Genomic DNA, 13,952 nt, shown 5'->3' with positions numbered 1-13,952 from the left:
ACTCTGCCTTTTGCTCTCATGCATGCAGCTCATGCATGCAGCAGGAAGCTGGCTCTCTTTCTTGTTTGGCCACAAGTCTTTCCCACTGTAAATACTGGAAACATATTATCAGTAACTAAACTGAATTTGAAAGAAAGAAAGAGAGAGAGAGAGAGAGAGAGAGAGAGAGAGAAAGAAAGAAAGAAAGAAACGTTTTGAAAGGAATGAAAGAACTCTGGGTCCTCTTCAGTATTGAGAAAGCACACTTTGAACTTAAATTTAAAACTTGCTGTATTCAAGTTGACAGTATCATGAGAGCTCAGCTCCTTAAGGCTGAGGTGTCCTCTGCTAATGTCACCAGGTGGGATACAAAACTTCTTTGTGAGGAAGAAATGCTGGATAAGTTTAAAGCACTCAAAAACACCTTTTCTTTGGCTCTATCTGATTTCACCTTTTTTTTTTTTTTTAATAAATCGTGCAAGAGACAGTGATCAAGTAAGTAATTCTCTCCCATGGAACCCTCTGACATCTATACCAGGCACTCACTATCACCCGGAACAGTATCAGCTGAAGCGGCCTTAAGAGTCATAACGAGCAGGCCATTTGTTGAGTGTTTCTTCTCCAGCACTAACACGTAGTTCTGAAGGACAGATGTGGCCTCAGATTGGTTAAAATAATGAATGTTTCTCCTGTCATCTCTCTCAGGAAATGGCAAAAATCCTCAACCATCCCAGAGTCTACGCTTTCCTCCACATCCCAGTGCAGTCCGCCTCTGACAGTGTGCTCATGGACATGAAGAGAGAGTACTGCGTGGCCGACTTCAAAAGAGTCGTGGATTTTCTCAAGGAGAAGTAAGTCTGCTAGCTCTCAGGGAAACAGCCCTTTCATTCTGTCTTCCTGAGTTGTGTGGCGGCAGCAGGGCACTTAGGCTGGCCTCTCAGTTAAGGTCCATGGCAGAGGGCGAGACTCCGGAAGCCCCCCAAGCCTCGAGTTTCCTTGGGGCCCTTGATGTGGTTTCTTCTTTCCCCTTCTATGAGTGTACAGTGGTCTGGTGATTTGTGTAAGCTTGCCCACCCACCTTCCTAAGGCAGTCCAAGCTGTGATTATTTTCATACCTGACCTGCTGGCTATCAAATGCTTTCCTTCCCTAGCCTTTACATCTCCTTTCATGTGGCCTTCGTAAGTTGTGAGCTGGCTTTAACATGGAAGAAGGGACCACGTCTGTCACTGCAAAGTGGATCCTGTCCCCCCGACATGATCCACGTTTTACAGCTTCTGGAACGTCTTTGCCCTTACACACTGATCCCTAGAGTTCGCTTGGGTACTTGCAGTTTACAGCAAGGCTGGAGGATTCTGTTTTCTTCCGTTCAGATTGCTGTTGGCCAAAATGAAGGCATATTTACACAATCTCAGACACGAGTGATAATTTTGTTTCCACAGAAAGCACTTGCAGTCCATAATTATGCTCTTCAGAATCTCTCTTTCAAACATGAAATGCATTCTGTGATTAGACAAGGCAGGAAACAGAGGTGCTGGCCACGGTCACCTAGACCCTCCTCAAATCCAGGGCACCATCCTCACCTCTGGGAATGTGTCATTTCTCTTGGCACATTTGTGCTGTGGTCCTCTCTGCTGTCTGTAATTGATGTTTTACCCCCACTGCTGTTGTTTCCATCTCGTTATTCATAATTATGTGCTCTTGCGCCACGTCGCTGTCTTACATGGGTATGATTGCTTTATACAAATTGTAAGCAATTATTTTTTCCACCGTTAATTGCTCACTAATTTTTATGGCATACACCATTTCCCATCTTCTCCCCTTTCCTCTTCTCATCTTTCTTAACATGTCTTTCAATTTCTTTCCACCTCTAGGCAGGCCTTGATTATTCTAATCACCGAGAATAAAGACATTTAGGGTACATTCAAACAAATATGGCTAATTGTTCGAATAATCAAATCAGGAATAGGAAGTGTAGTCACTCCAGGATTGTGTAATTCAAGCATTAAGTGTTTGCAGGCTTCAAAGTAACACAGAGTCATTGCAGATCTTTTCTATCTCCTACACTCTTGGATCTTGAGTAGAACTGTCCCAAGCTAAAGAATGTGGATTTTTATGCTAAATATATGCCATATTCTTTCATTGCATTGGTGGCTGGTTTTGTAAGTAAACTTGTCTCATGTAATAAAATCCTTCCAAACACGATGGCCCTGGAGAAGGTTTCCCAAATAGCAAGCTAATTATTATTATTGGGAAATTTCTTACCTTTCATGTTGCAGTGGCAAAAAGAGCAAGCTTATTTCGTACATGCCATTCAATAGTGTAGGCAAACATCCCCTTGTACAGATCGACCAGAATCCCTTTCAAGTGCGTTTTTGGGGTTCTTGTGCTGGAATGGGACTAAGGCCTCAACACCTCTGCTCAACCTGGGTTGTGTATTGACCCACTTGTTGCAGGGGGCGGGGGTGGCAAGGGCGGATTATTGTGGTGACTAAACTGGGCAATAGTGTCACAGCAAGTTCTGGCCTTTCATGTACTACTGAAGACAGACCTGTTGCATCTTGGACATTTTCAGTAGCCTTCATGAGCTGTATAAAGATCAGATATGAATCATATTAAGACGTTAGAAATTCATCCCTTGCCATTTTCCACAGAAGAAATTTTGAGACTTCTCCTTGTCGTCTCTGTTATCTGAGGCATTTAGGTATTTTCCCACACTTAGTCTGACTAGCTAGAAATCTTAGGACCAAGAGCTCTAATGGGGTACTTTAGGGTTCCCAGCATCACAGACCCCAGAGATCCTTGGTGAATCTAAGTACTAAGGATGCCTGGAGAATATACTCCATCCCACACATGTGTGTAATTTCATAATTTCAGTCTCTGTGGCTACAAGGATGAAGGCTGATGGTAGCCAGTCTGCATGTGCAGGGGAGTTTAAAGTTTACTGAGCATTGTCCTCCTACAGCAAGATCAGAAGTGAATCTGTATAGTCAAGTTCTCAGTTAGATAATAAGTAGGATACAGTGCGAACTGAATCAAAGCCAACAGGAGAGCTGAGGAAACCTCAGGTACCCTATAAAGTCATTCATGAAAGCAGCACATAGGAGCTCTGCTCTCTCATGAAGACAGCTTGGTCAGCCCCTCGGATTAACCTCATCCATCCATTAAATAATCCTCGGTTATTATGGGCAGTTGGAAATAGATGGCATTTTACACTGGTTGCTAGTCTTCATTACTCACTCCATTAAAAACTAGCATGTCTTATGTAAGATAAATTTGCACTGCTTTTAGGAATACTTACGTCCCAGAGTTACTCTAAGACTGATAATATTGTTTTGTCCAGTATTTATTAATGTTCAGAGTGACACTGCCATTCTTAGAAAGGTTCACACATTCTGACTTGTGTCCACTGTTGATCACTAAGTCATAATGATAGAACTTGCTGTATTTGATGGGTTTTTCATCTTTTCCTTACTTTCTTTCCCTTATTTTTATTGGTTAGCTATTATTTAACAATTCCATGCATGTATATAACTTTGTTTCTTCCCCTATATATCTCATTTCCTCTAACATCTTCAGAGCCTTTTGTAAGGAGTCTCTAATGAACAGGTGCCACCTACTTCTTTCAACACTGTGAGGTTCTCAGATCTTTGTGCTGTGAATGATGGATGAAGCCTTAACCAATCTGTCTCCTCACAAAGCCCGCCTTTACCACAACCCATAGCATCAAGTTTGGAATACACAGATATAACGAGTTTACCTGAAGCTGCAGGCTTTTAAGCTACAAATGCAAAGGTCTTCATTGGGCCCTGTTTCTCACACAGTGGAGGGGAGGCGAACTCTTTTTAATTAATTTTCTTTTACAGTTGAAAAAGGCCCACATTTTAGCTGGGAGCAATCTAAGTTTACCTGTGAGCCAGCTCATAGCTTATTCATTATTCTCTTCAGTTGTTTGAAAGTTGGCAGCTATTATCATAACAGCAGCTGCACTGAAGATAACCTGGTAGGCTTGGCACATGTTGAGGCATATGGGAATTTATTAAATCATGCAGCCTTTGCAAAAAAAAAAAAAGTGTCTAAATTACTTAACATGCTCATTTAAAACAGCTGGCCACAAGCAGAGAGTCATATGACTTGACTTGAAGTCTACTCAGACATATGAACCCAACAGACACTTTTATTTAAATGAATTGATGGTTTCTTGAAATGCATAGTGGACTTTGTAGGAGCATGGAAGAAAACTGTTGAACAAAGCAATAAACTCAATTTTTTAAAAAGTCTGTTTTTATATTTTAATAAGTATACCTACATTTCACTTCATAGTATGTTCCTGAGATTTTTAAAAAATAGGAATTATTCTTTTTTTCCTGTGTAATTTGTGAGTATTTTTCCCAATTTGAGGAAGTTTGGGTTTCTTTTTGTTGTTTTACTATTTTGTGTTAGTGTTGTTAGGATTCCCCGACTTTGGGGAGTGTTATAAAGGAGGTCAGGTGCATCCTCCCTCAGTCCCAGACTCGGAGAAAGAATCACACTAACCCACCTACATCCAGGATTATCTTTCTTTCCTGTCATTAGGGCAGGTTACTCAGGTGTCCATTACTAGAACAAGCTAGGGGGAAAAAGCAGCATTTAAATTTCTGTGTTTTTTTTTTTTTTCCCACCTTGTTTCGCCTAGTGTTGTTCCTAGTGGCTTAGAAATAAAAATGGTGGTTGGGTATAGTAACTCAAGGCCTTTAATCTCAGTGTGTGCAAGGATGATTGCCACAATTTCAAGCCAGCCTAGAGTATAGAATGGGACCCTATCTCAAAAACAGGAGGAAAAAAATAACCTGAATAAGGGGAAAAAAAAAAGAGCCACTTAGCAAGGATTAGATGGTTCTCTTTTCTCCAGATGCGTTTCCAGATGTGCTGGTGGCCTCTGAATAAGCTCCTCTGAAATCACGTCTTCAGAAGTGCTCTCTAGCTCTCCTGGATTATGTTGTTTCTGATGTCTCTAACTAGGCTGCTCTTTTGTTGTCCCTAAGGCCTTGTTCACTAGTTTATCTTTGTCATTTTGCTGTACAAAGTGGTGTTCTCCCTTCTTTCTGTTGTTTTGCACAGAAGTTTTAGCACAGTAAATATTTTATCGGGACAAGTGTCAGCAGAAAACACATTAGCGTTCTTTGCAGGGTGTGCTCTAGTTACAATTGGAGAAATGCATGCTGGGTAAATTTTTGTATTGTGTGTTTTAATACCATAAGATGTTGTGAACACCACAGGTTCAATTCATTTGTTACAAAATTAGTGTATTGTCTATTGATTTGGCTTCTCAGTTCCTTCTAGCCTGGTGAAGAAAAAGTATCATACCGTTCCCGACACTTTCTAGTTTTTGTGATTGCATTATCCTCTCAGAAAACAAAAGGATTTCATCCTCTAAACCTTGGTACATCTTTCCTGCCTCAGAACTATGCCCCTGAAATACAGCTCCCAGTCCAGATCTGTGAAGTAGGTTGTTTCTAAAAGGCTCTCTTCTTTGTCAGTGCTTTCAAAGTCCACTCATATGTTGCCTCATGATTACAACAACACTTCCCCGTACACACAGTGCAAATGCGCATCAGGTGAGAATGAAGGGGATGGGAGAGATTAAAACATTTTCCTGAAATCTGCAATAATTAACTTATGGGGAATAGGGTGTGAGACTCTTATTTCAGCTTGTGATTTTTATTCTGGTTCTAACATTAAGTAAATGAAGTAAATGTAACAAGAGCAATACCAATGATAGTTTGATAACATCAAAACCACTATCTGGACATTTTTCAGCACTTACTTGTATGCCAAGAACTTTGCACGTATTAACATTTGAATTCTCAAGGACAAAGCTAGTCCAAGGTTTGAAGCAGACCAACTCTTGAAAATCATCCTTTAGCTTTCACATGTACACATACATATATATATATAGTTCACACATATGCATACACATGCATACATTAAAATAAAAGAAAGAAAGAAAATTAGTACACAGTATAAGGCATAGCTAAGTGGTTGGGAATGACTTGTGTCCTGGCTAACTTGATTGTCAGCTTGATTGCATTAAATCACCTACAACATTAATGAGGCTCAAGTCTGGGTTGGGTACATGTGAGGATACTTTCAGAAATAATCAACTGAGTGGAGTGGGTGAGCAATCCCCGGTATGGGCAGCACCATCTCGCTGAATAAAATGGGACAGGTTAACAGGAGCTGGATCCCTGCATTCATCTTTATCTGCTTCCTGACTGCGGACACATTGTGACCAGGTTCTTCACCTACCATGATGAACTGTAGCCTCAAACCATGCGCAACAGTAAACCCTTCCAAAGCCTGGGTCAGACAACTCAGCTAAAATGATGACAGAAGTCACAACAATAAACCCTTCCAGCCTGTGTCAGACTCAGCTAAAATGACGACAGAAGTCACAGATACGGGTAGAATGGTGAAGTGGATTGTGCCATGGTTAGTGTTGTCAATGTGATGCAGTCTAGAATCTGGCACATGGGCCTGTGAGCATCCGGATTGCCTTAATTAGGGTGGGATGACCTATCCACTGTGGGTAGTGCCATTCCTGGCTGTGACCTAGACTCCAGAAGAGAAAGGAATGAAGCAGCAGCTGACTCCGTGTGTAATGTGACCAACCTGTGAGCCAGAATAAACTCTTTCTCCATTAACTCAGTTTTGTCAACATCATAACAACAGAAAAGACACTCAGATGGGAACTGGTACTAAGAACTGGAGCCACTGTGATGGTTAACTTTACCATGGTTCTTAGGCCACTAGAACTGCTTTGTGGGCCAAATGTCGAAGAGTTTGTTTAAAAGCCTTAATGTTGGAAGAAGAGCTTAAACAGCCATTCTTGTGGGAGCTTGGGAGCCAAGAATGCTGAGAGAAACATGGCCTGATTCAGAAAGCTTCATAGAGAAAAAGGGCTCTATTTGGAGCTGGGCTAGGTACCGTTCATGAGACATTTTGGTCAGAATCTGGTGGCTTGCTTCTGCCCATATACAAAGAACCTGAGTGAGGATGAAGTTTGTGTACTGATTTGCTTTCAGAGGAAGTTGGAAGACAGGAAAATGTTCAGGCTGGTGCTGAGAAACTGCAAAGTTGTTTGGGGCCCAAATTCTTATCTTCCGTGTTGTAATGATCCAAATTTATTTAATGGAAGAAAGCATGGCTAAAGGGGTTCTGTGTATCAGCGTGAGTGCATAGAAGCTGATACAGCTGTGGGCCAAAGAGGACTGGCTAGATCCTGAGCTGGGATCAGGATGTGGCCTTGTAACAAGCTGTAGGAACTGTGGGTCAACAGGTAGATGAAGCATGTAGGTCACAAGGAGGCATTTGAACAGCAGATACAGTGCATGTGTGTATTAGAGAAAGGGGAGGAGGAGAGAAAGGAAAAGGTTAATCAGGTTTCTCTAGAAGATCAGAACTTACAGAATGAATATATACAGGATCCATTAGAATGGCTTACAGGCTACCATTTGGCTACTCCACCAATGGCTGTCTCCTGATGGAAAGGCCACGAATCTAATAGTTGGTCAGTCCTTGAGACTGGCTGTCTCAGCTGATCTTCAAATTATGTTGGAATTTAAAAGATTCGAGCTCTAATTCCAGAGAAGAAGTGCCTTAGCAGCAGGATAGACGAACTTGGCAGGGAGAGTGAGGGTGAGCAGGCAAAAAGGAAAAGCTGTTTTCTTCCATGTCCTTTTCTGTGGGCTGCCACCAGTTGTGGCCCAGAATCAGGGCGGTTTGTCAATCAAGACTAGGCTGTGCAATTAAACAGAATGTTTAAAATGGCTCAACCCTTCTCTAGATATATGCCACTTTGTCTTGTCATCAACATCTCCTCCTTTAGGGGGTCATTCGAAGTCCATTCTGAGGGACTTGATTAGAGGATAATGACCTGTGTATGAATGTGATCACAAGGAGAAGCTGTGAGATCTTTGTCAGCACCGGAGTGATCAAAAATGAGTGTTCCTAAAGTCTTCTACATGTGCATATCTTCAAAGAAGGTTCAATACCAAGGCTTTTCATGTCTTTTATCTTATTTTTTAAGTCATATGTATCAGTGTGCCTTAGTGTGTGACCACATGACTGCAGGTGTTCTTGGATGACAGAGGTGCTAGATGTACTGGTGCTGGAGTTAAAGGCAGTTATGAGCCACTTGATGTGGGAGCTGGGAACTGCACTCTGGTCTTCTGCAGGAATGGTATGCTGCCCTAACCACTGAGCCATCTCTGCTGTCCAAGTTTCTCCTAGATTGTAGCAGTGTTTTTTTGCAGAACCTATGTAGTGACAATTTTATATTAAGTCAATTTCTCCTTCCAAGAACTTCCTGTTCCTAGAGTAAAGTACATAGAGCATGAGACACAAGTCTTTGCTTGTCTCAGCCTAAATCTGTAACCGTAGGCCCCGAGCCTCCTGTGCAGGTGCCAGGCAGGTGGGGTCCAGTTACTGCCACTCTGCCGCCTTGGCTATGTGCTTAGCATCATTCTGTATTCACATCCCTGAGCTTCATCCTCTCAGTGGTCTGCTCTGTGACAGGCATTCTCCAGAAGCTTTGTAGCAATGAAGGAAGGTGTGCACAGGGCAATTAACGTGTGTGTGTGTGTGTGTGTGTGTGTGTGTGTGTGTGTGTGTGTGTGTGTATTCTCTGTGGCTAAGAACCCAATGCTATACCCAGTCCAGAAGCAGAAGGGGAATCATGGGCCAACGTGTTTACATTTCAGAAGCACAAATCACTGAGAATTAATGTTAATTTTTTAAAAAAAATCAAAGCAGGGTATGATAGTATGCATAGTATGCATCTGTTATCCCAGGGCTGGAGAGATTGAGGCAAGCCATTTAACAGCTTGAGGTCAGCCTGACTACATAGCTAGATATTGACCTAAAAGTAAGAAAATGCTCGTGTTCTGCTTTGGTCTTCTGTCAGTTAGGAGTCTTATGCTTTTACCTTGTGGGTAACAGACAAGGGCCTGTAGCCACAATGGTAGGTGCACTATAATGAAATCTATTAATTCCGTAAAGAAGAAGGACACGGATGGTTGCTTTTGATGTTTTTGTTTTGTTTTATTCTGTGTTCTTTGTTTTTCTGTCAGTAAGGAAATACTTAGACACAGGTATTATATAATATAGCATTCTTTAGTAAAAAAATATGATTTGTTTGACCTTGTTTTTGTGATGGCACATAATCCCACCAGGATTGGGAAAGGTGTTAACTAGATCACACTGGTGTGCATGTGTGTGTGTGTGTGTGTGTGTGTGTGTTATTATGCATGCTAAAGTTACAGCCCGACTTGTTTCCAAGTGAGAGAAATCAAATTGACAGAAGAAAGAAGGTGGAGGCTGATCTTCGAGCATCAGTGACGATCAGAGCTTGGCTGAGGGGCTATGGAGAGCTGCAGGGTTAAGGATAGACCTTACCTCCCACGGCCCAGGGAGCTTTGCTGTTCGGCTATCATTAGCATGACTCCCTATCTTAGGATTCATGGTAACTAATTCAAAGCTAACCCTCAAGTCTGTATTCCAACCACCAAGACAGAGAGAGAAAGCATGCAAAAACATGGTGTGGAAGGTTGTTCTAATATGTGAGTCTTTGTATGTTTTCTTTGAATAGAACATGGTCATGCCTAAGCACAAAGGAAGTTGCAAGATACATCATTTATTCCAGGTATCTATATACCCATTCTTGGATGAAATGAATCAGTTATGAAGCAGCCACTAAGAGTCTCTTTGTCAGGATATACCGTTTTTAACTTTCTTACTTTATGGTTTTAATGGGTGCCCCTAAAAAGAAATGATTTTATAATCATTATTCTTGGATGGCATGCCTGGTTTTGCACATGACATCAACAATATTTGTATTGTTGACAGTAATCACTCTTTTCCTCAAAAAATACTGGTGTAATGGCACAGGCTTGGGATAGGGTCACAATGAGGCATAGGCTAGCTTGAGACACATGGGGAGGGGGAAGGGTAATCCTTTATGGAGGCCTGGAGAACTTCCTGCGTACTTTTCAGAAGCTCTGTTTGTTTCAGAAGCCTCCCTTGTGAGCAACTGTAGTAATGTTGGGTAGGTTGGGGTTTCTTAACTCTGAGAGAGCTGAATAAAACCTCACTGGCTTGAACTTGAACAGTTGTGCTTCCCGTGGTTGGTTGCTTTATTGTCGGCCTGCTTCTCTTTGGGAAGGTGGGGAGCATCTCGCCCTTCCTTTACAGCCCTTTCAGAGAAGTGGTACCCTGTGTGGCATTTGCGGCATCCTCCATCTTCTTCATTTGTAACATGGTTTTTCTTTTCTTTCTTGTTTATAATTAATTAGTTTCAGTTGTCCTGGCCATTAAATTACTGTTTTTCATTCAGAGCACCTCTGCCTTAGTTTTATGAGGATTTATTTCTATAGGAGCCCATTTGTTACTGTACTGCAGGCTTCCTGTATATTTTGTAATTTAGATTTCTGTCATAATCTTCCTACTGTTGTGTCAGGTGCTGGGTGTAGAATTAGAGTTCCTACAGGACTTTTGTTTGACATTAGAAAATAGACTGGAGGCCATCTAGCATAAATACTAGGGCCTTGGGTCCAGGAAATGCAAATCATTATTTTTGCCAAAAGCTGTAGGCAGCCCCTCGGTGTCATAGAGGCCCATGGGCCCTGCTGCTGTCGATGATTAAATACTCTGCTTGTCTTCTGGGCATTGCAGTGATTGGGAGTCGTTCCTATTAATTGGATGTGTACAGGAGGCATCATCTCTGTAGTGACAGGCCGCAGGTGACCTCCTGATTCCGGTTCCTCCCTCAGAATGAGTATAATCACTAACAGGCCAGCAGGAGAGTCTAAGTCATAAGTAGGGACATTTAATTTTCTTATTTTGTCAGGTCATAGGGAGAGAATCCTAAAAGTTGTTCCTCATTTCATTTGTAGGTTGGTTCCTTTTTTGATCACTATATTAATATGGTAGACCCTATCTTTCTCAGACCACATCGTTTACCACTTAATACTTTGTGTCCAGAGAGGGGTACTTAACACCAATTTCCTAAATGTTTATTGATTTGTTTGTATTTTATGAGAGAGGTTCTAATGTAGTGTGAGTGTGGCCTTGAACTTCTAAGCCTCCTAACTGCATATTAAGACTTTTAAGATTTCAGCCCTCATCACCACCTGGGCAATGATGCTGTTTATCAGTCTAAACATTGTAGTGCTAGAAACATTTCTTATTCTTTCTCTCTTTCCTCTAGAATAGTAGTTCTCAACCTTTTGGTCACAACCATCAGAAAACATATTTCTGATGATTTTAGGAACTGAGACACTAAATATAAATTATATTTATGAGGTAGCAATAAAAAATAGCTTTATAGTTGGGGTTACCACAACATGAGGAACTTTATTAAAGGGTTGCCGAATTAGGAGGTTAAGAACCCCTGCTCTAGAATAGAAAAGGAAAGGAAAACCTGAATGGATGCATGGTTTGGGCAGTGTACTTAACATAATCATGAGCATGGGAAATTAGAAGGTGCTTTAGATGTCCACATTTGTGACCAGCTAATGGCCTGATGAATTAATCCATACATTCATATATTTTCATATTTTTTCCTGTGCTCTTCACAGCCTGGTTTCTCCTTTCCTCTTTCCTCCCCCATCTCTTTTTGATTAGGGAAGTCTATTGATTTTCTTTTTCTTCTCTGTATGTGTGTGTACTCACGAATGTGCATGCATGAAGCCCGTGGAAGCCTGAAGTCTCCCTTGGGTGTCCTTCCTCAGGTGCTGTCGACTTTGTTTCAGTTAGACTTTTGATTTTCTTTGGCACTTCCTGGCTAGAAGTTACTTGGCTATTTTAAAGATTTCTGTTTTGGACCCAAAGAGCTTTAGCAGACTCATAAGTAATATTATGTAAGTTTTTAAAATGCACAACTAAGTCATCACCTTCAGAGGAGAGCGAGTAGTTTTCACTAGGCCCAGGCTCCTGTCCTCAAGAGTTATAACTGCTACAAGAAGAGAGCTTGCCTTTGAGTCTCACTCTGTTCCAGGTGCACGATATGAGCCCTCCCTGTGTGTAACCACTTGCTTTCCCCTTCTCCATCATGTTGTGATGTCACCAGAGGTCCCGTGTTGGGATGCCAATGTCATGCTGCTTGCACTTTCCAGCCACCAAAGCCATGGGCCAAGTAAACCTCAACTTAGGATGTCATCTTGAGTATTTTGTTGCAGCAACAGAAAAAGAACTCTCTCTCTCTCTCTCTCCTCTCTCTCTCTCTCTTTCTGTATACACACACACACACACACACAGAGAGAGAGAGAGAGAGAGAGAGAGAGAGAGAGAGAGAGAGAGAGAGAACTCGATATATGTATCTATAACGATACATTTTTTCAGAAATCTCTGCCCCTGTGGTCTCTGAGCAGATGAATGTTCTGGAATGGACTCAGTAGGTTGTAGGAAAGCTACTAAGCTATGGAGTGATGGTGACTCAGGGAACAGTGCCTTCTCTCTGGTGGCACTCTGGGAATACGAATCTTCAGATTGTGTCTACCATTATCTGGCCCTCCTGTTAGTATAGAAATAAACAAAAATAAAACAATGTTCTAGAGGTTCATGGCCACTTCCAGAGTGAATCTTGAGCATAATTTGCTAGGGGTGAATTAATATTCAGGACACTCATGACTTGGCTATTGTCCAGAGCCCTAAGAGATGTAATCAGTTTCAGTTCATTCCAAACAATAGATTGTGGCAGGAACCTGGCTGAGCTGCGGGTGACTGTTCCCACACTGTTGATTTAAGTTGTCAAAGGAGTTTGAGGCATACTCAGGCCTGATACCAGTTTGGGTCAGCTGGCTGAGCTGTGACCCATTGCCAGTAACCTCTGCCATTCTGGGCATGGGACGGGAAGGCATGGCCCCTATCCAGCTCACCCCCTGTCTCACTAAACACATTGCTACCTGACTCCAGGGCCCTTCGTGACTTGCTGGGGCAGAGTTCAGCCTCTGCAGAGCCCTCAGGCCCATGCTGGTCATCTGGCCTCATCCCTGCCGGGACTGCTGATGGGCTGTGGCTTGCTGTCAGACTTATTCATTTCTAGCTTGTTTGGGTGATGTAATACTTGATTTGGTAAGAAATATTTGATTGATTGGTTTCATGGCCCATGTCTATATGTTTAGCTCCTGATAGTTTCCTTAGGGAACTCTTTGTCTAGTATGGTTCAGGCTAAGGAAAGGCAGGTTTACATCACATCAGCATTAATCATCTTTGGTTACATTCTGATTAGATCATTCAGTGTAAATACTGACTGGAAGAGTGATCTAAGGCTGAAAGCATGGGGATGAATACAGGGAAAACAGCAGTTTGCTTTAAGGAAGTTTTCTTTTTAGAGTCTGGAGATAAATTATGATTTAATTTGTTTCTGCCATTGGCCTTTGAACGTTAGTAATAGCAAATTTTATCAATTGTACATACACACACTGATGGAAACGTGTTAGGTTTCTGGAACTGTTGTCCGTGCTTTCCTCTCAGGTGATATAAAGTCCTTGTAAAGTACATTTGCTCAGTTTTTGTCTGATGAACAGACAAAAAGATGTCCTTTCTGGGAAGGACCAAGTCCTTCCAGTGGGATTATTAATTTACCTTCTCCCATGAGTCTCGGGAGAACTGAGCAGCAGTGTTTTGATAGGAACAGCCTTTGTGCTTTCTCTGTAAATGAATGTATGTTCAAAAACCAGAATGCCCAAGTCTTGACGCACATAAATCAAATGATTCTCTTTGTCAGTCAACCCTTCTCATCTCATAAACTTTAGTCTCTAAATCTTCTGACTAATTGGCTCCTTATTTGTACATACCTCTATTCTCCAGTAGCAAAAATTCTGTCCTCCAAATAGTATTTGCCCAAAAATATTCCTGATTTGGGTTTTACTTTGCAGTTGGGTTTTCATTTATGGTACGGTGCCCTGTAGGTTTTAAGACAGACTAGACACCATAA

At 41.8% G+C, this 13,952-nt stretch overlaps 1 protein-coding gene across 8 annotated transcripts in view; it reads left to right on the top strand.

Annotated features, from left to right (window-relative positions):
* Positions 1-13,952, top strand: part of Cdkal1 (CDK5 regulatory subunit associated protein 1-like 1) — a 663,938-nt gene that overhangs the window by 337,441 nt on the left and 312,545 nt on the right. For all 8 annotated transcript variants that reach the window (NR_131896.1, XM_017315589.2, NM_144536.3 and 5 more), the window contains one exon: positions 685-830. Coding sequence is in view for 7 of the 8 variants with exons in the window: in XM_017315589.2 (XP_017171078.1) it covers positions 685-830 (146 nt within the window). In the remaining variant the exon portion in view is untranslated. The remainder of the gene's footprint in view (positions 1-684; positions 831-13,952) is intronic.

The sequence above is a fragment of the Mus musculus genome, chromosome 13 (genome assembly GCF_000001635.26).
Source record: "Mus musculus strain C57BL/6J chromosome 13, GRCm38.p6 C57BL/6J".
Lineage (NCBI taxonomy): Eukaryota > Metazoa > Chordata > Mammalia > Rodentia > Muridae > Mus > Mus musculus.
Note: the sequence above shows the minus strand (reverse complement) of the source record. Positions and strands in the feature narration are given on the sequence as shown.